Below are 23,657 nucleotides of genomic sequence, written 5' to 3'. Positions count from 1 at the left end.
ATTTAGATTTTTCAATTAACCTATCCCCACAAAGTGCATGTCTTTGGCCTGCGTGAGGAAGCCGCAGTACCCGGGGAGAACATGCAAACTGTACACAGAAAGTAATATAATATAATTGCAAAAATAATTGTTTGCATGACAAGCAGTTATGCACTTTTTCTTAAGTGAGATTTAAAATGCCGAACACTTAAAATAATCACATATGTACGGTCATTGTATATATGTACGTGTACTGTAGATTTATTGTTTTGTCTGGTGCTTCCATGCACCACAGCACATGGGGTCAGTAAAACACTGACGTAGACTGATGCCAACTGCTTTTAAGCAGACGAAGAAGAACAAGCGGGGGAAACTAAAAAAGGTTTCCGACCGGCGATGTTTCGCTGTTACACATAGTTGGAAAGTGCAACGCCAGGACTACAGGTGAAAAAAACCCCCTAATTCCTAGATTTTTAAATAGGTGCAGTCAACACATGAGCAAGGTTAAACGTAAATGTCTTAGAGCTGTATCATTATGTTGGGATATTTTCTCTGTTTCTCAGCTCGTGGCTGTGTTTCTTACTACGGTGGGACATCATGCGGTACATGTCTGTTCCCTGCGGTTAGCTTTGCTAGCTACATGTTGACAGAGTTCAGGCACAGTTGAAGAGTCAGTGATACATGCTAGAGACACTGGAGCCACAATTTGTCCAATTGTCATGGAATAATAAAGAGTACACTTTCGTTAATTAATTTGAATAATAAGTGGACGATTTAAACCAAATGTAAATAAAAAAAAAGAAAACGGACAGTTCACTACTATAGTTATACTGCAGCCCAATAACACAGTCGGGAATGAAGCCCTGAAAGTAAAATCCCCAGACAGCGTTGAAGGGTCAGAGGCTAAACACTGGACATTTGGTTGGGGTTGATTCTCCCCATGGAGAATCAAAAAATGTATCTGTTACACCTTTACCTGATGGGCTACCTCTGCTTATTCTTCCTGCTTCTACGTTATTGTTTTATTATTTATTTTAGCTATATTGAGAGGGTTTGGAGTAGTTGGTTAGTTTTCAAAAACTTATGTCTTGATGAGTTTTTGTGTTGAAACTGCAGGAAAATAACTTTTTACCTGTGCAGCTCAGGAGGTCATCTACTAATAACAAGGTTGATGGTTCGATCCCTGACTGCTCCAGTCTTTATGCCAAACATCCTTGGACAAGATGCTAGCCCCCAGTTGTTTGAATGAACGTGTGAGAATGTTAGCTAGAAAGCACCGGCATAGAAAGAGCATTGGATGCTCAGGTAGAGTAGAAAAGCTATATAAGAACCAGTCCACTTACCTCTTACCTTTCCTTTTCTCTCAAAGTCAGCTGTGATGGCCAAACTTCAGGGCTTTGAGTTTTGGAGGAAAACTCTGAAAGAAGCACGCTATGTGGTGGCTCCCATGGTGGACCAGAGTGAGCTGGCTTGGCGTTTGCTTAGCCGCCGACACGGTGCTCAGCTTTGCTACACCCCCATGCTGCATGCTCAGGTGTTTGTCCGTGACGCCAACTACAGGAGGGAAAACCTCTACAATGAAGTTTGTGAGGAGGACAGGCCTCTTATTGCACAGGTGAGAATCAACACTGAGTTGAGTTCTTTGTTTGTTTTAAATAGTAATATCAGTAATTTAAAAATGCTTTTAATAGTTTTGTATTTTCTATTTATTTATTTTCTTTTTAAACTTCAAGACGTTTGTGGTGCAGTAAAAAAAAAATCAAAGTGCAGGCTTTTGTTATTTGTCCATTTTTAATTTAAATTTTCAGTTTTGCCCATTTCAAAACCTCCTTATCAGAGGCAAAGAAAGAAAGAAAGAAACAAATGTAACCATTACATCACCTTAATCACTTCATCGGCTGTTGCCTAATCTAAATCAGTGTTCCATCCTCTGTGTGTCAGTTTTGTGCCAATGATCCAGAGGTGTTCCTTCAGGCAGCTTTGCTGGCTCAGGATTATTGTGACGCCATTGATCTCAACCTGGGCTGTCCACAGATGATCGCTAAGAGAGGTAAACCTTTCATTCATATATGAACCCATGAATTTCTTACGTTACCATTTCTTAAAGATTGCATCAGAAAGAATAGTGTTGCCCAACTTGCAGACGAGTGAAAGGGGAACTTGACACTGATGTTTTTCTTTTCTCTTTTCTTTTTTTTAAGGACACTATGGAGTTTTTCTACAAGATGAATGGGACCTGTTGGAAAAAATGGGTAAGTCTGTGTTTGTGTGACTGAAGACTGTTGTTGGACATAATGTTTTTACGAATATTCATGATGCAAAAACATTTTTCCCACATCTTCTGTTTGTTTAATCAGTTTAATCTCAGGCACCTAAACTTTCCCCTTATTTGTCAGTCAGCTTAGCCAACGAAAAGCTCAAAGTGCCAATCACGTGCAAGATCCGTGTGTTCAAGGAGGTTGAAAAGACAGTCCGCTATGCCCAGATGCTCGAGAACGCTGGATGTCAGGTATGACCTCTGCATTAATTTGAATGAGTTTGCCAGCTCTCCGGCTTGTCACTTCCCAGTCTGTAGCAGAAACAGAATTGTCCTTTTACTTTAGCTGTTGTTGTAAGGGGGGGGGAAGATTTTTCTAAGTTGAGCTTCGTACAGTGTATAGAAAGACACAGACGAACGGGCTGAAGCTGGGCTATTGTAAAAGTCACCATAAGCAAACTTTGCCAGTATGTATTTTTAAGGATGTGTTCCATTTCTATGTAAAGTCCTTTTACAAATAAGAGCTTTTAAGGAAAACTACATGCACAGAAAACAGTGTGTTACATTAGAAAATCATTTTTTAAACTGGAGCAGTGATGAGGAGTAAATTCAGCAAATCTGATGTTTGGTGTGGCTCGGCCATCTTTGTTTAACGCACAGCTGCATAGTTTATTTTCATTTCTGACTGTTGGTTTGTGTGTTTGCTTTAAGTGGTGTTTCCAGAAGCATTTGAATAAATCTGTGTTGATCGGTCTTGACGTGTCTCCCAGCTGCTGACAGTGCACGGCAGAACCAAAGACCAGAAAGGCGCCATGACAGGTATCGCTAGCTGGGAGCACATAAAGGCTGTACGGTGAGCTGCTCGTCTTCTGTATCTGATGTGGGACGTATTCCTGTTTCCAATGTTTCCTAACTAATAATTAAATACAGTAGCTTTGATATTAAAGAAAAATCAGATGAACCATGAAGCTGATGAGCCAAATAACATTAATGTATATTGACTTCTGTGATTTGTTACAGGCAGGCGGTAAATATTCCAGTATTTGCTAACGGCAACATCCAGCACCTCAGTGATGTGGAGCGCTGCATTCAGGAAACAGGCGTGCAGGGAGTGATGAGTGCAGGTCAGGAGCAGGAGTTTGTTTTATGTATTACTTTTCTTCCCTGATGTGACGATGACGACCATAGCAACCACAATTTCTGTGTTGTATTGTTCTTAGAGGGGAACCTCCATAACCCAGCGCTGTTTAAAGGCCGCAGCCCCCCGGTGTGGGAAATGGCTGAGGAGTATCTAGAGGTGGTGAAGCGGTATCCTCCATGTACTCTGTCCTATGTTCGAGCCCACCTCTTCAAGCTGTGGCATCACACGTATGTCTCTCTTTGCCTCCTGCACTTGGAGATTCGGTGTTTCCCAGAAATGCTACTGGTCCAAGAGTCAAATATGGCTTCTTTGATTTATAAGCTCAAAACAATACCTGCTGATGAGTTTATTGCCTCAGTCATTAGTTTAAATTACTGAATACAACATGATTTTAATTTTACACAGTGTGGAGTAATAAAAAACGATAAAGCCTGGTTTAGGAGCTCCGCCCCTCGTCTATTATGTGTGTTTTAAAACATCAGGACCAATAAGTGACATCACAGTGTCCATCTTTTCCTATACAAGCTGTGGTGGATCAAACTTTCTCTGTGATGACCTACAACACATTTCAGGTGCCAGCATAGATGAACATCTGTCCTCTGTGCTTATTTTAACATCGGGCATGACACCAGGAAGGTCTCAGTAGTTCCTAATAGACTAAATGATAGCGTGTCATGTCTACCCAGTTACTGAGTTTAAACATAACTGCACCAGATCATATTTCATGTTCGCTGTTCATTGAGTGATCTAGTACAGGGTAGGAAACATACACAATGTTTCTTCCCGCTATAGCTCAGCAGTACTGCTTTAAAACGTGACCTTTCCTGCATGCTGCATGCATGTGTCTGTTCAGGCTGCAGATCCACCAGGACCTGAGGGAGGAGTTGGCCAAGGTGAAGACTCTGGAGGGTTTGGCTGACGTTAGCAAACAGCTGAGGCTTCGCTGTCAGGTACAAACAGGAAACATCCTTTCAAATATGCACAACTGAGGAGGTAGCTAAGAGCGCAGCATTACCATAGCGACAGAGGAAACAAAACAAGAAGCAGACGGACATTATTAAAGTAATCATTGCATGTTTTTATATAGTTCTGTGCTGTGTAGTGGGTAGACTGCAGTCATGTCTGTGTACTACAGACATTTCAACAACACAGTTCCCAAAGAATCCGTGGAATGATGTGATAATGAGGTGCATTGTTCAGTAGCAAGTAGACTTTGTGTTGCATTAGAAACTCACCATGACCCATTTCCTCTATAGTTTTCACATGTGGTCAAGATGTCATCACAGCCTTAACACCTACAAGGTGCAAGAAAGTTCGATTTTTAGAGGCAGACACTAATATTTCAGTCAAATGCTGATATTAACCTGATGTTGTCTGTTGATTCATTTTGGCCAATAAGCTTTAAGGAAAGCGGCACTGACACCATGTATAACTGCTTAGAGCAGGGGTGTCCAACTCCAGGCCTGAGGGCCGGTGTCCTGCAGGTTTACATGTGTCCTTGATCCAACACAGCTGATTTAAATGGCTAAATGACCTCCTCAACATGTCTTGAAGTTAGGACTGTTTGATATAACGATATATATCAGATGGCGAAACGAAAACGTCTATCGTTTCATTTTACGCTATCGTTTGTTTCGTGGTGTCGCAACATAAACAGTTTACAGCAATATATATATTTTTTTCATCGTTTTGATGGTCACTGCAGTGGCTATATGAATTTCTTAACGTTCTCTCTTTCTCTTATAATTAAAGTAACCACACTACGGATGGACAAGCGACTGTTTTTATGCGTTGTCGTTAGCAATAAACTGAAATGATGACAAACAGAAGGACCAGTTTAAAAAAAAACAAAAAAACAAAACAAAGGACCTTATTCCTAAACTGTAGCATGGACATGGTTTGGTTATGAAAAGTCTGACACGGACCAGAAAACTGTACAATGCAAATTTTGCTGCAAACTGGTTTCCACCATGGACTCAAACATGACAAACCTCTTCTACCACTTACGTAAGAGTCACGTAAAAGAGTATGGAGAGAGTTTACGGATGAGAAGCAAAAAAAGAGCCGTCAGGTGCTCAAAATAACCCTTAAACTCAAACATTAGAACAGACTTTTTCCCCGCAGCACGCCGTGTAATAAATACTCAGAAAGAAAATGGCGGACGTTACAACTTATGTCTAAAAATGTATCGTTTCATGCATCGGTCAAAACGGTCGACTCCAGGTATACAACGCCCAGCTGGAAACACTTCATGCAAGTTGAGCTGCCCGAGATTCACAGACTTTACGAAAAAGGAAAAATGTTTGTGGTTTATATCGTTGTCGGGACGATAAATGTCTTATATCAGGATATGAGATTTTGGTCATGTCACACGGTCCTACTTGGTAAAGAACTAATTATTTGGTTCAGGTGTGTTGACCCAGGGTGAGATCTAAAACCTGCAGGACACCGGCCCTTGAGGCCTGGAGTTCCCCACCCCTGGTTTAGAGCTTCAGCTTGTTCAGTTGCTGCTTGTTCAGGGTCACATGACCTTTGATTTGTATGTCATAGTGTAGAAAGTGTTTACTGTCCTTTCCACAAGTTGGGAAGTTTTGTAATTCTAAAAAAAGAAGGAAAAAATTATTAGATTCATTAGCATAGACTTTTTACATTTTTGCTATATTTTAGTTTGAAATGCAGCCAATGGGTTTGTGTGATGTTATGGCACCCTCCCAAAAGGTTGATTCTGTTCATCTGGACGTACCTTTTGGGATTTATTTACCTGGATGATTGAGCATGCATCAAGACATTGCGGCACTGAAAGATTCCTGACTGTGGCTTTCTGTCTATTCAGGAGGAGATAGCCAAAGGAAAAGATTCAGAAGATAAAGAAAGCGGACTTCCTTTCCCCCACTGGATCTGCCAGCCATATGTCAGACCAGTGTAAGTCACAACACATCTCTACTTACTTCAGTAAAAAGAAAGTAATGCACATCTTTTGATCCATGGACACACTTCTCAAAAGATTTCTCACTGTTGGATGATCACGTTACAGGCCAAAAGAGACGGTTACCAACGGTAACAGCCAGGCATCAGTGTTGAAAAAGACAGTTTGTCAGAAGAGGGCACTGGAGGACTGTGAGTCAGCTGACACACTCTCTAAAAACAAGCAGAAGAAGAGATCCCGCAACCCCAAAAAGAACTTCTGCCCCGAACAGAAACGTAAGTTTGTGCTGTCGACTTAACCTGCTGGTCAAGTCTTAGAACACCCCAATTTTTCCAGTTTTTCTAATTGAAAATGATGCATTTTAATGTCTCATTGCACTCTGAAATGAAAGCATTGTACAAATACGGAATTGGAGTTTAAAAAAAGTATCTACTTTTGACAGATATAACAGCTGAACACACCCGTGGGAGTCTTTCTACAATAGAAATCAAATATTCTTCAGAAAGTCCTTCCCAATCTGTTGCAGAAGGTCCCATAAATGTGGCACTCGTAGGTTGCTTTGCTTTCACTCTTCTGTCCAGTTCATCCCAAACCAGCTCGATGGAGACTCGATGGTCATTATCTTGCCGTAGGATGAACCCCGACTATTTTCTAGGCACAAACCAGAGAGTATTGCATGGCACTGCAGAATGCTGTGGCAGCCGTTTTAGTTCATCACTCTGTACAAGTCGCTGACCCTGGATCCAGTAAAAAAAGCCCCAGACCATCACCCTTCCTCCTCCATCTTTGACAGTTGATGCGCCACACTGAGGAACCATCCTTTCGCCTACTTGATGGCGTACAAAGATCCTACATGTTGAAGATTTCAAATTCAAGACTTCCAGTCTTCCACTGGTGGGGTTTCATGGCCCAGGCAAGCCTCTTTGTCTTATTCTGACGTCTTAGCGATGGCTTTCTTGCTGCAACTCGTCCTGTCATACCTGCAGCTCGAAGTCTTCTCTTCACAGTTGAAACTGAGACTTGCTTTCTATACCACTATTAAGCTGTGCTTGAAGCTGTTGTTCTGTGAGCCGCTGATCACACAAGCGGTTAACTCTCAGAAACTTGTCCTCTGATTCAGTTGTGGCCTCTTCCTGTCACAGTTTCTGAGGCCTTTTGATGTTGAAGGAAACTGTGCTCACTGACACCTTGACCTTCTTTCCAATTTCTCTGTAGGAATAACATTTTTAAGTGTTTGATGGTCTGTCTCGCTTCCATTGTTAATTCCCCTATTCGCGCCATTTTTGTAGCAACACAGAATTTTCTGCAGTACAATACTTTCAGGTGATGCTCACAAGTGTATGTTACCACACTGCTTTTATGCAGACAGAGGGGGTTGTAAGTGTAAATGACCACGGCAGACCATGCTTTGTTGCATCTTTATTCAACCACTTTTCCCACACACGGTTGCTGTACACTTACAATGGGCTGCAGCTCTGCCGTTGCCAGGCACACACATCAACAGCAACCCCATGACAGGACCCTACACCACTCTGAAGCTGGCGAGGTGTGATTGTGATGCCGCACAGGTGCATTCGCCTTCCCTGCTGTGGCGCCACCACCCACGCCCCGCCACAGTAAGTAATCCAGAAAAGTTGGAACACCTGTAGGAATTAGTAGCACCAGCATGATCAACCTCCATTGCTGCAGAACAGCTTTAAATTGTTAACCCATATTGTGTTCTCTGAAAAAGGCCTTTTGTACATTATGTACATATTTTTCAGTTTTGTGTAACCTTACCTTTTTTTATTTTATTTTTTTTAACTTCTGGCAGTTCACCATTTACCTTTGTACCATTTCAAACTTTTCATTGGACTTGAATTGCAATAAATAACTGGAAAAATTGGGGTGCTGTAAGACTTTTGACTGGTCTTGTAAATTGTCAAGTTCCTCATTGAAAGTGTGAGTCACTGGTCACTAATGTGCATCTTATTTCTTCCTGCAGCCAAATACATCAAATGTGAACAATGTGGTAACCCAAAGGTAAGCAGAATTCAAACACTGACCTTCAAGTTTGGACAACAGATTAAAAGATGAACTATTAGATTCAATTGTCAGTTGCTCAAGCACATTTTCATAAAGTTTAGACATGACATTTAGTTAGAAATTCTTTGTTTTGTTCCATTCGCACCGCTTTTGAGATTAAGCCACGGTTTTGCTTTTATTTGATCGTTAGCCTGAATCCTGTGAGCTTTTACTTTCCTCTGCAGGGAAATAAGTGCGTCTTCAGCCTTTGTCGAGGCTGCTGTAAGAAGAAGGCTTACAAAGAAGTGGCAGACTGTCCAAGTAAGTGTGTACGTACACACACTCACTCACTCATGAGGTGCTGTGTGTTGATCCTGTGTAGTGGATATGATTTCTGCTGATTTATTGACACAAAGACTCCCAGAGTTTATTACCGCCACATGTTAAGACATTAATGTGTTAGACTGGGTTACACAGTCCACAGCAATACAATACAGCAATTATCCAGCCTGTCGTTTGTCAAGATGTTTCGTATCACTGTGAATCCACAATCAAGAAAAAGAAAAAACAAGAAATGAAAAGGATCGACTCATCTGTGATATAAATGTGTTTATTTCCTGTGTTTAACAGGCCACGGGCTGAGGTTCAAGACCAAGGCAGAGAAACGGAAAGCAGAGGAGAAGGAGCAGGCGGAGAGATCCACAACAGAGGTTGAGAGAAGCGACCACATTCCTCATCCTCTGCAGGATTCAAGAAGGGAACTGGAGGAGCCTCGGCTGCTGCTATGAGCAGGACTGCAGCCATCTCTGCGTGCACAAGCCACACACTCACTGGAGGGTGGAAGCCGTGCATGCAGTAGTCGGTGCATACTGTGTACACAGCTGCTAAGTAGTCTGTTTGGGACTGATGGTGAAGTGTCATCAATCAACAGACCAAAAAATAAAAGCTTATTTTTATGTAAAAGGGATTTCTAGGTGAATAAGCAGTCGGGGCGGGGGACTATTTATTTTTTACATTTTTTTTAAGGACAGATATTCTAAAGACATTATTTTGCCCAAAGTTGTTGGTGAGTCTTCACAGGGAAAGATTTAGTAACTTGTTGGTAGCAGATGTGTTATACACACATGTAGATGCTGCATTGCTCAACTGCTGTTCACTGGAACACTGTGCCAACATATGCATACATATATAGCTCAGGGAGAGCACGGTCTCCTTTTGCTTATTTCTCTGTAGAGGCAGAACACAGAGTTTCTAAGTACTTGAACTGTAAAAGGATCCTGAAGCAGTTTCGATTGTTCAAATGCTGCAACTGTACTTATGGTACAAGATGTTTGGTGGGCTTGATTTTGTATGTACAACTCAAGCACACGTGTTAATGTCTGTCATGTTAATGCTTTGAAGCATTCTGATAAGTTAGGACTACCTAACCCATCATAGGGACTGATAAGTGTCATTTTCAGGCTCATATACATTACTTTGATTAAAGCGTTCATCTTCTTGTTCAAACATGACAGAATCCATTTTAATTCAGTCAGAAGTAAAACATAAAACCAGTTCTCACAAGTGGAACTTTACTTATTTCTTAGTTTGACATATATTTAAAATAAGTGGCGTTTCATACAGGAGCTGGTCAGAAGCCTTAGTATCGCCTGAGCAAGCTCTTCTGACACGACTGGATGCCGCATCTACCTGTCTATGTGTGTTTAATTAAAGTCATAAATGTGGTTACTTTCTTTATTTTGCATTAAGATTAGCCATGGTGCATAGTGCACTGTGTGCCTTTTGAATGAAATCACTGTCTGTCCAGAACTTAAGCATAAAGGACACAATTCAGCGCTCCCTCTGCTGCTGAGTAAAACATGCTCAGCCTAAAATTTAAAGGTGCTGCTTGTGTATACAGGGTAATAAGGTACAATGGACATCAAAGAGGATGTGTGTTTTGTGGTAGTTGGCCCCACACTGTCAAAGGTTGGGGGCAACTGTAAATTTGGCAACACAGATGAACAAATACATAGATTTTTATCTGTAATGGACGGAGCTATAATGAAATCACCCTCTGGTTTCTGGACTCTGAATTTTTGAAAATACATTTTAAATCTTCCCATTGTAATTTTTAAAAAGTCCTTTTGGGTGGAAGAGTTAAGTTGTGAACTAGCTCTGCTTAGTTTGGTTAGCAAGCGTCATCCGCATGCATATGGCTCTCACACAAACCTGCTAATTAGGGACAAAGTAAAGAAGTCATAAATTGCACTCGCCAGCCTGTAGCACAAACTTCTTGGACTAATGCCATTTAAAAATGCTTCAAAAGGTGCAAAACTCACAAAAATGCTAAATCCAGGTAACTCGGATTAACAGGACTCCTGTTCAACATTGTGGTAAAGTCCCTAATGTTAAGTCTTACAGGTGTTCAGATTCAGAGAAAAAATGTATTGAAACTACAACAAAGGTCCAAACCATTTTTACAGCAGACAGTAAATGCACTTTTAATATTGTAAAGCATTTTAGCAAAGTGTTTAGTGACTGACAGCCTCAAGTGGCGAATCCAGGAACTGCAGTTTTTGCTTCATGTTTTCAGGTTGCTGTTTGGGTGGCATTGATGTCTTTGTCTCCTTGGTAACTAGCTTGTTTACTAACAGGACCACCTAAGCAAGCCCAAAAATGCTTTAACTAATTCCAATATTTTTTTATTACTTATGCCCTAAAATAGCTGGAAAGCATTTACTGTTATGAGCTATTTTAGATTCAATTTAAAAAAAAAAACATGAATTTTGGTTGCAGGCTCCAGTAGCTTCCTGTTTACGTTTTTTTATTTTTCAATTTTTTTTTTATTTATGACAAATCGGTAAACCTGTGTCTATTTTATTTCCTGCTTTTCATATTGGTTTTTCTTATAGCCTTTACAGCTGGTACAATGCAGTATTTTAAAGCAAGGTGCGTCATCTATGCTAACATAAATTGTGTTTATAAAAATAAACATTAATACTAAGGGTGCAACGATACACAAAATTCACGGTTCGGTTCGATACTTTGGTGTCACAGTTCGATATTTTTTCGATACAAAAAAAGTTCATGCCTTTTTAATTTGTCATTTATTAAAATTAGAAATATATATTTTAACTCAAAAGTACAGTTTTTAAATTTAATGTTGCTGAAACAACAAAATAATAATAAAAAAATCTATCTGATCGAGAAATCACTCATCTATGGAAAAGAGAGTTTATTACAGAGAAATGGCTCTTTCCAAAATAAAAGCTATACTATACGCTTCTTCTGGGCTATATTCTCAGCAGCATATTAAACATATCAGGTCCCCATAAGGAGAATCATGTGCTAACGGCTGTCTAAATGACTCGGGTAAAGTTTGTAGCATGCGGGGTCTAAGGAGCTTGGAAAGAAAAGCGTCTGGACTTTGAGTTGCTTGAAGACGTTTCACCTCTCATCTGAGAAGCTTCTTCAGTTCTAAGGTCAAATGGTGGAGAGTCCCAGATTTAAACCCAGTGGGAGTTTCCCCACAAATAGTACCTCCTTTTTGACTCCCATCACCCTCTGGAACACAAACTTGGGGTAATCAACACCACCGGGCAGAACATGTTCCCTCTAAGCCTGAAGGAAAAAAGAAGGAACACACACATGTAAAGGAAGCACTTAAAACATGCGGTTATCCTAATTGAGCGTTCATAAAGTCAGCAAAGATGCACAGAAAAGAAGATCAGACACCAGCGAGGGAGGATAAGAAAGACAGACGCAACAACATTGTCATCCCCTATGTAGCCGGTGTATCAGAGAAACTCAGGAGAGTTTTCTCCAAGCATGACATCCCGGTGCATTTCAGACCCAGCAACACGCTCAGACAAAAACTGGTTCACCCGAAAGACAAAACTCCTAAACACAGACTTAACAATGTGGTGTACGCTGTACAGTGCAGCGAGGAATGCCCAGACCTCTACATCGGAGAGACCAAACAGCCACTTCACAAGCGCATGGCACAACACAGAAGAGCCACCTCCACAGGACAAGACTCAGCTGTCCATCTGCATCTAAAGGACAAAGGACTCTTTCGAGGATGCCAATGTTCACATTTTGGACAGAGAGGACAGATGGTTTGAAAGAGGAGTGAAAGAAGCCATTTACGTCCACTGTGAGCGACCATCTTTGAACAGAGGCGGTGGTTTATGACACCAACTGTCTGTCATCTATAATCCAGTTTTGAGATCCCTTCCCAGACGCCTTAACGCCCACTCACATCCTGGGCCATCTGACCTCAGGAAATCACATGATAGGGTGGGGCCAGGTTTCACAGTGAGCTCACCCGAAACCCTGGCTGATTGGGACCCACACCCGTTTTCAAACGTTGGCTCATGTGATTAGGTAGAGGATCATCAGGGGGTCCTTTTGTTTCTCTTTGGGGGGGAAACTCCCACGGGGTTTAAATCTGGGACTCTCCACCATTTGACCTTAGAACTGAAGCTTCTCAGATGAGAGGTGAACCAACTTCAAGCAACCTAAAGAAGCCCAGACGCTTTTCTTTTCAAGCTCCTTAGACTACACACCTTTTGTGTTATAAATAACACAAAATTAATATTGAACACATCTGTTTTAGTTATCGTTCCATACTGAATACTGTATTTTATTTTATTTTTTACATGTTAATATGAGAATTAGTCAAAAGAATGACGTGCCTCTGACCGCATCAGTTTATTCTGTTCCTGTTGTTGGATATACACTATAAATATTTTTGAGCGCAGAGTGCCATCTAGTGGTCAAATCAAGGTGGTCAAATTGTGAACGAAATTTGGAAAGACTCTCTTTCAAATGTGTCAAAAATGAGACTTTCTATGATGTAATATTTAAGGGGTGTCAAACATGCAGACCCAAGTCTGCTGGTTGGATTTGCAAAGTGCACTGTGTGGCTATTATGGGTTGGGTATGAGTGTAAATTCTGAAAAGTTAAAAGGTATTTAATAAAACAAAATAAATAAAAGTGAGAACAAAGCGGTAAAAGTCTGTCATTGTAAAAAGAAAGTTTTATACCATCTGCAAGCTGTCAAAGATAAGTGATATGTACACTTTGTCTCCTGAAGAGGGAGCACCTTTGTTCACCTGGACATTTACTAAAGTAGAAGAAAGAAAGAAAAGATAACAGTTGATTTTATCCAATTAACAAACTGTTGTTATGACATTTAGTCACTGCAGAGTAGTTACAACACAGAAATGAATCGAGTGGATGAGGTGACGGAGAAGGAGGAGTTGAAAGGACACAAGGAGAAATGATGCAAGAAAAGACGACTGCAAAGAGTGTTGTCTTGTCTTTACATTTCTCTCTGCCCCCTTATGTATGCCTGTCTAGAACCGGCCCAGTATATAATATAGACTTGTAAAAATGCTAAAAATCAGATTGAAAAATTTGCACACATATAACTATGTATCCAAGGAAGGCGTTGCTATGGACGTGGGGGTGTCATCAGTGCCTTTTTTGAAACATGTGAACAGGAATTCTTCAAATCACAAAGAGACACTAAAGTGATGCTTTAAAGCTTTAATGCAAAGAAATCTGTTAACTGAGCCACAGTCAGCTACCATTACCATGGAGTGACAGTGCTTTACAGGAAAGAAGCTAAAAGTAAGACAGCTTATGAGATGAGTACAGCGGGCAGTGTCGGTTTCTGAGGAGTTCATATCTCAGCTGGAGCTTTCCCAGGACGGTGGATGTAGTCGTTTATGAAGGTCAGATACTTTGCAACCTCAGTACAGACGCCAGGGCCGTCCTTGGGGCCACAACCACCAGAACTCATGACTCCCACCTGAACTAATTTCCTCCCTTTACGGCACACCAGTGGACCACCATAGTCTCCCTGTGGAAGCAAAACACACAACTTAGACTTAGATTCAACAATAAACTCCAAAGTAACGAGTAACTACTAGTTTCTGTCAATTCAGCTGAGTGAAAGTAAAGTACTTCATGTGTGATAAATCAAAAAGTGTTTGTTTATTTCAAAGTGGTAATAATCCATTTGATTAAATGCAAAAGACTAAAAAAAAGGGAAAAACTCACTTTGCAGGCACCCCTTCCCTTGCTGTCATTTGTGCATAGTGTATTAGAGGCTATCTGAGGAAGCCTCTCCTTACAGGTACTCTGAGAGATGATGGAAATCTTGAGCTCCTGAAGTGTTTCTGGAGCTTTCAGTGGAACTGTGGACACACAGGAAAAGTATGGAAGTGACAGAAAGGTGATGTTTCTTATCTGTGAAGTACCTTACTATGCAAAGTATGGACGTAGGCTATGTTTATACACAATTAAATACAGTTTACTGGTGACAGTATGGCAATTTACAATGGATCTGTGAGCCTGCCTTTTACAGCGTGAACATTTTAAAGCCTACTTTCTGTGCTTAACTTACCACCATTTCCCACTTCCCCCCAGCCAGTGATCCAGCACTCAGATGATGGACCAAAGGTGTCATCCTTGTCAGGCAGAGCCACTGGTGCAACATCTTTTGAAAATGTAATCGGTTTCTTCAGCTTGATCAGAGCAATGTCATTTTCGTAGTTGCTGTTGCCCAGGTCTCGGTATGGAACAATATTGGCTATACCCATGTAACGGTGAGCCGCCTTTTGTAGCTGATATGCGCCGACAACAACGAACGATCGATGATGATCATAACTGCATGACAAGAGAAACACACACATTAAGTCTCATGTATTTTGGAATGACCAAGCCTTCAACAAAACAACACTACACATGGGTTTTGTGGACACTGGTGCATTCAGCAGTTTAAAGGGCTTTTTGTTTTTTCATAGTTGGCAGGAACTAAAAGAAAAGGAGCTGCAGTGGAGTAAACATTACATTAGTTTGGACTTGATGCGGTGTCTGCTGGGTGTGTAAATATGCAGCTACTCACTAAAAACACAGCTTAAGATGCTGAAATGTGCATATGGTGTATTTAAATACTGACTGAGGCCTCCAGGTCTGACAAGTTAGGCCCACTCACCTAACTTGTCAGACCATTTCAGGACACTTGTCAGAAAGTGTCCTGAAATGATTTTGTCTTTATTGGCCAACAGTGAAGGTCCCTATGAGTAATTATTCCCCCAAAATACTCACATGCAGTGTGAAGCTTTTTTGTTATGACTGCTCTGGAGGATGTTCATAAAAATAATGAGACACGTTTCTGCAAACACACACAGACTTACTTAGCCACGCACTGTGCAGATGTCAGCACCCACTGCTTTGCAACGACGGTGCCGCCGCAGCCCCATTTCACCAATTTCGAATCTTTATATGTCATGTTGAGGTGAACCATCCATGGCCAACTTTCCTTTTTGGCATCCTCTGCACCAATGATGGAGCTCCTCACTTCATTTCCCAGTAGACCTGAAAAACACAAACAAAATGCTGGATGTAAGTTTGAGGCATCTAAGAAAATTAAATCCCATCAAAGTAAGAGCTGTTTGCTATTTTGCTCAGAATGGATGATAAACATTAGAGCATCAGTCTATCGAGGCTGCACTCTGAAATCTGGGCTCTGGAGTTGGGAAATTAAGGTTCAGCATTTTTCTCTCTCACCACCACTGTTGTGGAGCAGTACCAACACAGTTAGCAGAAGTTTGCAGAAAGCCATGGCCGTGATGAAGAACAGTGTAGCAGTACCTCTGTGTGGTGAGGGGGGAACAAGTGCAGCTTTATATGCACTGCTGGAGAGATGACTATCATTAGTCCCGCCCTTTACATCTCAAACCACACCTAAAAAAATGTACATGCGATTTTAACATGCAGTGGAAAAATAATTGAAGACTTTGGTTGAATATTCTGGCAACGTGCCAAAAATATATATTTTGAACAATCGAATGCCATCTTTGATGAAAGAGTTTAACTCTTTTATTTGATTTATCTGCACTGCAGACCTGTTAGTGTGACACATTGTGCTTGAAAAGTTACCTGCTACTGCTGTGTTTAATTTCCACTTAAATTATCTAAAAGTGGGGGGTGGTGGAGTTAAAGTGTAAGGCATAAAAGGTGTGGTCTCAGTAGAATTTCCATCTCCACCCTAAATGACCTTAGCCCTTCCACCCTTATTTATTTATTATACTATATAACTGCTCTTGTATACAGACCCACAATGTTTCTGTTTCAATGGTTCTTACGCATACTCCATGTATATAGTTTCACTCACATATATGTATCCATATATGCTTTTTATTTTATTTTAATTATTTATTTGTTTTCCCCTTGTTGTATATTGTTTTCTCTTCTTACCTTTGCACCTTTGTGGTCCAGCTACCCAATTTCACTGTGCAAGAAAGTCTAAGTAAAGGTCTCGAGCATGTACGACTGAAAGGGAGCGAAGGGAAAATGGAGACAGAAAGGCAGAGGAAAGGCCAGGGACCGAGTACTCGTGCTCCAACTATTGAGACCTGTGTACTCATTGCAGAGACCTAAGTTCTGTTGTGTTTGCCATTTGCTGCATATCCCTCAATCTCTCGCTTTACTTTATTGCCATTCAACCTTCTAGGAATAACAAAAAGCCACAAATAAGTCACAAAAGAAAAGTTGTCATTGAATTCTGTCACGTTAGTAAGTAAACTGAAGCACAGATGGAAAGCCCAAGGTGGCATAGCAGGTAGTGAAATGAAAAGGCACTTTAGCTGCTACTGGAAAACAAGCAAAGAACAAAGGAGGGAGGGAAAAATACACAAAGCTAGAAAATAATGAGGAACTAAACTGAAAGGATAGACAGGAGGAAGATGGAAAAGAAAGACTTTTAAGAAGCTTGAAAACAAAGGTTAACGACATGAAAAGCACAAAGACTGTGAAAGTCTTATTCATGTGAGTGAATGTGAGTAGCTGATAAATGCTTGGTAATGCAAAAAGGTTTGAAAGGTAATGAGTGCACGATTTATTTATTTATTTAAAAAAAAAAATTTGAGGGGGGGATTTTGCAGCCGCTGATTAAGTTGTTATTTTTTGATGCATCTCCGTATCTCGTTTTTATCTTTCCACATCTATACAGGCTCCTCGGTTTGTGCAACAACTTTGCTTACGTGGTGATGCTGAGCGCCGCACATGACATTCTCGAGAAACAAGAGTCACGAAATGAAACGGCGTCTGTAAGAGAACAAATGTGTATTTAAATATGCACTGCTCAAGTAAATGAAAGGAATACTTGATCACTGGATTCTGGCACAAAGTCTTCAGAGATGTTGATCTGTCCAATCAGGAAACAGAAACTGCTGTGAATGCATTTCACCTGCTTAGGTGCAAATGAAAGATGCATAAGGTGCACTGGAGGAGTAACAACAACTATTTCTATGTCACTGCTCATAGTAAGAGAAGGTACCTGCAGTCTATTCAGAGTGCACAGCTCTAACCCTGCAGCAGGACTGTCATGTGATGAGGAGCGCTGCCAGAGCTCATATACTCATCATGTTCCAGGCAGAGGATGACTTTGGTTTCCTCTGATTCCATTTCCATCGTTACATCTTATTTTTCCACAATAAACTGCATGATGTACTTTACCAGTTCAGATTCTCAAGTTAAAAATCTCATTCATTGAGATCTGATGTGTGACTCAAGTGTTCCCTTTATTTTTTGAGCAGTGTAGTTTGGCAGTGGTCACGTTTCAAAGTCGTTCTATGTTTAGGGTTAAGTGAACTTCTCAGCTTTTATGAGTGGAAAAGAGGAAAGAGGAAGACCTCAGAGGAGATTGATGGATGGTAGTGAAGGAGGGCATAAGGATGGATGGTGTGGCAGAAACTACAAGCTGTATCATTTGTGTCCACAGATGTTCAGTTGTTACATTTTTCTTGGCAGGCTGTGCTGTTAGCTGACATCCTACCAACACTCTTCATCAAACTGTTCGCTCCCTTTGTGATCCACAAAATGCCTTATGGGTAATTATTACTTTGATTGCCGTTCTTTGTTTCCACTTGCTGTGTTTTTACAGTAACTAACAATCATCACTCACATTGTGTCTGTGAAGGTTCTCAGTCATCCAGGTCATCGTAGTCAAAGGAGCTTGCAAAGAAAAGCGTCTGGACTTCTTTAAGTTGCTTGAAGACATCCTGGGCCATCTGACCTCAGGAATTCGCATGATAAGGTGGGGCCAGGTTTCACAATGAACACACCCGAAACTCTGGCTGATTGGGACCCACGCCCAGTTTCCCACCTTGGCTCAGGCGATTAGAGGATCATCAGGGGGTCCTTTTGTCCCTCTGTGGGGGGTCACTCCCACTAGGTTTATATCTGGGACTCTCCACCATTTGACCTTAGAACTGAAGAAGCTTCTCGGATGAGAGGTGAAACGTCTTCAAGCAACTTAAAGAAGTCCAGACGCTTTTCTTTGCAAGCTCCTTTGACCATCACTCACATTATTGGTACGATCTGATTTCACTGCACTGATAATAAACAAATAGTTGTTTCTTTGACAAACTTGCAAATGACAAAAACTGTGACGTCCTTCCTGTTTTACAGTAGTGTGTTTGTATCAGGTGTCAGGATTTTAGCCCCACTGGCAACATGAGGTTTGAGTTTGGTTTAAAAAAAGAGAAAGAAGAAGAAAACAACAAGAACTTTGTTTTATTTGCATATTATTTCCACTCAATCCCACCTTTGGCGCTCTTTTTGTACTGCTGCTAAGCTGCTGTGATGTCTTTTGGCAATAATGATCTCCATTTGTTTTCGTCTGGCTTTAATGTTTTCATGTATATAAGATGTTTTCCCAGCATTCGAGTGTGGTTCTGTGCCATCATGGCAGCAACGAGTTTCCTCCTGGTGTCCTTCTCCTCAGCTGTGTGGATGAGTATTCTCGGTAAAGCAACCTGTTAATAATTCAGATCAGATCTTTTATCATTAAGGGTGTCTGATATGGCTCTGATGAGCTTTTAGAAGGTGGATTAGATAAAACTTTGAGTTATTTGCTTCGGTTTAATTTCTTCTTATCTACTGTGAGCATCTGTGGTTGTTCCACAGAAGCTTGATAGAGCTTTACTGCTGATATAAATAATCATTTATCGTACCAGTTCACGCTTCTGTCAAATACACATATCAAAGAATTTATGAGAAGTAGGCAGTTTAATATGAATCAGCAGTCGGTTACGGGACAGCGATAATGCTTCGATGAATTTTCGGCATGTCCCATGATGAGCTATGGAGCCATTTTAATGACCCTGTTTGTCCTGCTCTTTTTCTGTGTACTAGTTTGTATTTAACTTGGAATGACTCCACAAAGTACTCTGCTGGAATCACAAATTGAAGATGACCAACATTTTGTCGTTTGGAAAAGTACCAGTGAAAGAGTGGATGAGGGAGTGCTTTCAGGAAATGCTGAGTCTAAAGGTGATGCAGCAGGTGATCCAAGGCACCAAACATACCAGCCCCAAACTAAAGGCTGCCACCGTAGATACTAGTACTAGTGTTTTTATAGTAATCCTGCTGGCTGTGTATGCATGTAAACCTTTAAAGATTAGTGGACTTTTTGCTGATATGGGGCCAAACTGGCATTTTACATTTAATTTAAAGCAGTAGTGATACTGGCACCACAGATCTACTGGAAGAACTGGATACCAGATGCAAAGATGGCCCCTGCTTGCTAGAAATGTCCTGATAGGCTGTAAAGGGCCCAGCTAGTGAAATATTTTATAACACAGTGGAGAGGTGAGTCTGGAAATGATATTTTACATCACAAAGAGGGGCGAATTAAGCATTGATATTTGTATCAGTAGGTAAAGGTGAATGCTTGCACAAATAGTAATTTAGATCTGTGCTCACTCTCTGCAACTGAGAGAGTTCAGTGTTTTCTGTGGACTGTGTCAAAATATCATTCGCAGTAGCATTAGAAATGCTGTATTTTAATAGCCAACGCTATTTCAGACATTACTGTTAGAATCAAGCAGACCTCTATGTGAATAAAAGTAAGTCAGTAAAGAGCAACTAAATTCGATTCAGTTCACCAGTAACTAAAATGTAACCATTGTGACTGCCCACAAAGGTCCTGTAAATGAGCTCTTTTTATTGAAGTTTGTTCTTCAAACAAAAGAATAAATTCTTCCTCTTTGCTCTCTCTGATCACGTTCTCTGTGGCTGTGTTTGCAGGAGTGATCTTTGCCAGTATCAGCTCAGGACTGGGAGAGTTGTCCTTCCTCTCTCTAACAGTATTTTTCAGCAGGTAAACACTCATTCTTTTTGCCAATTTTGAATTTGTGTGTCTATTGTGTTGTTTACATATTGTTGTGATTTACATTGCAGTGCTTGGGAGTCACCATCTACCGGAACCAAATTTCTTGTATGTGTTTGCACATATACATGGGCAATAAACACGATTCTGATTCAGTTGCTGCTCTCTTATTGAAGATTCAAACACAGCTTGTCCAGATTAAATGACTTGGGTCTGTGACAAAGTATAGGGTAAAGTTTGCACTTTTGAAATTCTACTTTCTTCACAATCTTTAAGTTCCTGCATGATGAAAAAATTTGCATGAATTTTACACAAATTTCCATTCATCATTTTCTCCCTGATGTCACCCATTTGTTTCTGGAGCATCATAGTGTTTTATAGAGCCAGAAGCAAGCAGAGGTTGGAGTGCTGTCTCCATGAGTTGTGCACACAGACACACACACCTGCTCATTAATAAATTACACACTAAAAAAAACCAAAAAACACAAACCAGCAGATTTTTCTCCACCACAGAGTAGGTTATATGACCTTTCAGATAATTTAAAGACATCAGCAGCACAAATTTAGCTGGCCTCAGTAACTGGCTGTGATGACGCCTAGCAGAGAACAGATGGACTGCTACAGGGTTGCAAAAAAAAGTTATGGAGTTATCAATCTGATATTCTTGATATCAGACGTTTTCCATTAAGTTAGGTCGTTTGGGCGCTTGACTCTAAATATCAAGATCCACAGTGACAGAGCTTTTTTTCTTTTTTTTTCCTTTTTTTTCTGCGGAAAGCATTCGGTTGTAATTGCAACCGACCACAACGATCCAGTTTCAGCCCATTATTTCAATCAGGTTTTTTTTTTTTTTTTCTTTTGTCCCGTTTGGATCTTCAGCCATCAGAATTGTTGTCTTGAGGCCAAGAAAGATGCCAAGCGGATTTATTTTACCAAGTGGATCATCATGGCCTTGCCATATTGGTCCATTTGATTGACCTTTATTATAATTATGAATTTATTTTATTTTCGGTTGCTACAAACGTGACAGACATGACTGGGGGATAGGACAGGGAGAAAGAATGAAAGAAAGAGAGGGAGAGAGAGAAAACAAAAGGGGAGAAGAGACGGTGAGAAAGGGGGGGGAAGAAAGAAAGAAAAACAAACAAAACACCTGGGTCACCTGTATGGAGAAAAAAAAACAGAAGAGAAAGCAAACAAAAAAAGAGCAACATAATAAAAAACAGCACCATCACAATAAACTAGCTAGCAGTAGATAACAGTAGATACTAATCCACCAATAAATATTAAACGATATTGTGCAGCACGCAAGATAGACAGCGCACAATGTGCTTTGAGGCAGCAGCCAAGAAAGCTGTAGTCCGCGCCTGTGAATACCCGTGTGTACACCTGTGTGCATACCTGTGTGGATCAGCATGCTTGTATTCCAAAGGTTTCTCCATGTAATGATCTGCTAGGGAGTGTGGGGAGCCATAGCCCCGTCCACCAGGGTATGAAGCAGGTATTGAAGAGATCCAGGCCCCAGATATCCAGAGGCCCCAGAGTACAAGGACCCGAGGAGGACCACCAAAGGGGGAGGGGAACCGTGCCACCCTCCTGGGAAGAGCTGAGTAGAGCCCCAAACAAGAGGTCACCCAGCAGCTACGGAGCAGAGGCCAGAGGGGGTTGCAGTGGCGTGCCCGCGGGCTCTGCCGGCAGCCAGCTGTGCCAGAGCTTTTTAATAGTACCTTCAAGAAAATCAGCCAAATTTCCTTCTAACAGTAATCCTGCTTACAGCTTAGGCTCACAGCAGATAAAGTCCCAGTCAGAAATGAGTTTAAGAAGCTGTGAATGGTCTTCCAACTGTGTTTTTATTTTTACTCTGGAACATTAACGGTGGTTTTCTGTCTGCTCCAGGAGTGTACTGGAAGGCTGGGGCTCAGGCACTGGTGCTGCTGGTCTTATTGGAGCCCTCCTTTACTCAGTCCTCATCCAAGCTGGCCTCCAAGCTCAGACAGTTAGTCCATTCATCATTTTTAGAGTTTTGCATGCCACAGTGAGACTTAACAAGGGTCCAATTTTGAATTAAGCTTCTGTAGGTCTAAGGTGTAGGTAGCCCAATGCTTTCATCTGTGGAGGTGAAGTGGTGGCCAAATAGTCACTTTAATTAAGTTCAGTTGACTCCAGTTCACTTCAGTCAAATGAGACATTGACAGGATGTAGTTTGTATTTCCTGTTGAGACTTTTTCCCTGTAAACTGCGTATAAATGAAGCTGAAACTTACAAAATGATTTGTCGTCTTCTTCATCCCAACAATTTTACCAGCTATTTCTGCCTGCTGGTTTGTCCAACTTCATTACCTCAGTGGAGGACCAAGGAGACTGAGTATGCAGCTTTGGTCTCTGAGGACAGACAGCAACTTCTGGACAGTTCAGACGAGGAGGAGCCCGAGAGCTCCACCACAGGTAAATGTCACATTAGAAGGGTGTAGCATGAAATCAGCAATAAACTGAAATTTAAATAAAGTTCAGCGACCAAATCCTGTAAAGACAAACCCTGTTTCATTGTTTGATATATCTACTAACTGAACACAAACACATGAGTTCCTGTAAGTGTTTGAGTCCTCCATGACGCCAGTTTTGTTTTTCCGTAAGAATACAGGAATTTTAACATTTTAAGCAATAATTTGCACAAAAAGGCAGATGCAACAAATATGATGAAGATATAAAATCATTTACATTTGAAGTTTGTCCACAGAGACTCACGTTTTCTTACAATGATGACTTTACACTGTTGCCCAATAGACACGCCTGAAAGATCCCAGAGCGTTGCTTTGCTGTTATCTAATCAGATGGTCATCAACACGTGTCAGTTTCTGTTTGACATGGTGAGAGGAAACGCACTATTCTACATCTTTACTGAAATTGATAAAAGGAGGTCATCACCTAGGGGAAGATGTGAGTCGCTCAGATGGAAAACAGTGAAAAGGTATTTAAAGCACAACAGTAGTTTATATTTACCTCAGCTAAGAAGGTAGAAGTAATGTTATTAATCTGTCAGTCAGCAGGATTATAGCCCAAATTTTAAAATTGCAAATTGCACAACAGGGCTCACTTTATTATTTTATTATTTTATTTGAAGTCTAAACAACAACAGACCTCTTTGACATTGTACATATATTAATCAGCTATAACTGACTAC

The 23,657-nt window shown here is 40.9% G+C and overlaps 4 protein-coding genes across 7 annotated transcripts in view; 3 read left to right on the top strand and 1 right to left on the bottom strand.

Annotated features, from left to right (window-relative positions):
- Positions 1-130: 130 nt before the first annotated feature.
- Positions 131-11,055, top strand: dus1l (dihydrouridine synthase 1-like (S. cerevisiae)). 4 transcript variants are annotated; one of them, XM_040049253.1, is made up of 14 exons: positions 138-423; positions 1,349-1,594; positions 1,921-2,029; positions 2,181-2,231; positions 2,376-2,488; positions 3,007-3,089; positions 3,257-3,360; positions 3,457-3,604; positions 4,231-4,327; positions 6,211-6,299; positions 6,412-6,578; positions 8,288-8,325; positions 8,553-8,636; positions 8,938-9,067. In XM_040049253.1, exons 2-14 carry the CDS (start codon positions 1,358-1,360, stop codon positions 8,947-8,949), a joined length of 1,332 nt encoding a protein of 443 aa, XP_039905187.1. In that variant the 5' UTR covers positions 138-423; positions 1,349-1,357; the 3' UTR covers positions 8,950-9,067. The 4 variants fall into 4 exon arrangements, with proteins under 4 accessions (XP_039905186.1, XP_039905187.1, XP_039905185.1 ...); XM_040049251.1 differs by having other exon boundaries at positions 140-423; positions 1,353-1,594; positions 8,553-8,628; positions 8,938-11,055; XM_040049250.1 differs by having other exon boundaries at positions 141-423; positions 8,553-8,628; positions 8,938-11,055.
- A 2,773-nt stretch (positions 11,056-13,828) lies between these two features.
- Positions 13,829-15,991, bottom strand: LOC120744695 (tryptase-2-like). Its single transcript, XM_040049220.1, has 5 exons — positions 15,872-15,991; positions 15,499-15,679; positions 14,706-14,968; positions 14,360-14,496; positions 13,829-14,159 (listed from the first exon to the last, which is right to left on the bottom strand). Exons 1-5 carry the CDS (start codon positions 15,924-15,926, stop codon positions 13,980-13,982), a joined length of 816 nt encoding a protein of 271 aa, XP_039905154.1. The 5' UTR covers positions 15,927-15,991; the 3' UTR covers positions 13,829-13,979.
- A 1,331-nt stretch (positions 15,992-17,322) lies between these two features.
- Positions 17,323-23,657, top strand: part of cln3 (CLN3 lysosomal/endosomal transmembrane protein, battenin) — a 32,692-nt gene continuing 26,357 nt past the window's right edge. Inside the window, exon 1 of the mRNA XM_040049215.1 lies at positions 17,323-17,412. Coding sequence (XP_039905149.1) covers positions 17,353-17,412 — 60 coding nt within the window. The 5' untranslated portion in view covers positions 17,323-17,352. The remainder of the gene's footprint in view (positions 17,413-23,657) is intronic.
- LOC120744697 (battenin-like) lies at positions 18,026-22,560 on the top strand. Its single transcript, XM_040049223.1, has 4 exons — positions 18,026-18,195; positions 19,027-19,112; positions 20,396-20,468; positions 22,374-22,560. Exons 1-4 carry the CDS (start codon positions 18,044-18,046, stop codon positions 22,543-22,545), a joined length of 483 nt encoding a protein of 160 aa, XP_039905157.1. The 5' UTR covers positions 18,026-18,043; the 3' UTR covers positions 22,546-22,560.

Source organism: Simochromis diagramma, unplaced genomic scaffold, assembly GCF_900408965.1.
Source record: "Simochromis diagramma unplaced genomic scaffold, fSimDia1.1 OVJJ01000517.1, whole genome shotgun sequence".
NCBI lineage: Eukaryota > Metazoa > Chordata > Actinopteri > Cichliformes > Cichlidae > Simochromis > Simochromis diagramma.
This window is presented reverse-complemented; position numbering and strand designations above follow the sequence as displayed.

Excerpts from the sequence above, each read along its gene's own strand:
- dus1l (XM_040049251.1), top strand. The coding sequence starts at position 1,358 with ATGGCCAAACTTCAGGGCTTTGAGTTTTGGAGGAAAACTCTGAAAGAA. Across the intron at positions 1,595-1,920 it reads ACAGGCCTCTTATTGCACAG|TTTTGTGCCAATGATCCAGA; the intron begins GTGAGAATCAAC and ends TCTGTGTGTCAG. Across the intron at positions 3,090-3,256 it reads GAGCACATAAAGGCTGTACG|GCAGGCGGTAAATATTCCAG; the intron begins GTGAGCTGCTCG and ends GATTTGTTACAG.
- LOC120744695 (XM_040049220.1), bottom strand. The coding sequence starts at position 15,926 with ATGGCTTTCTGCAAACTTCTGCTAACTGTGTTGGTACTGCTCCACAAC. Across the intron at positions 14,969-15,498 it reads TCTGCACAGTGCGTGGCTAA|TTATGATCATCATCGATCGT; the intron begins GTAAGTCTGTGT and ends CTTGTCATGCAG. Across the intron at positions 14,497-14,705 it reads GGGGGAAGTGGGAAATGGTG|TTCCACTGAAAGCTCCAGAA; the intron begins GTAAGTTAAGCA and ends GTGTGTCCACAG.
- LOC120744697 (XM_040049223.1), top strand. The coding sequence starts at position 18,044 with ATGGTGTGGCAGAAACTACAAGCTGTATCATTTGTGTCCACAGATGTT. Across the intron at positions 18,196-19,026 it reads ATCCACAAAATGCCTTATGG|CATTCGAGTGTGGTTCTGTG; the intron begins GTAATTATTACT and ends ATGTTTTCCCAG. Across the intron at positions 19,113-20,395 it reads TGTGTGGATGAGTATTCTCG|GAGTGATCTTTGCCAGTATC; the intron begins GTAAAGCAACCT and ends CTGTGTTTGCAG.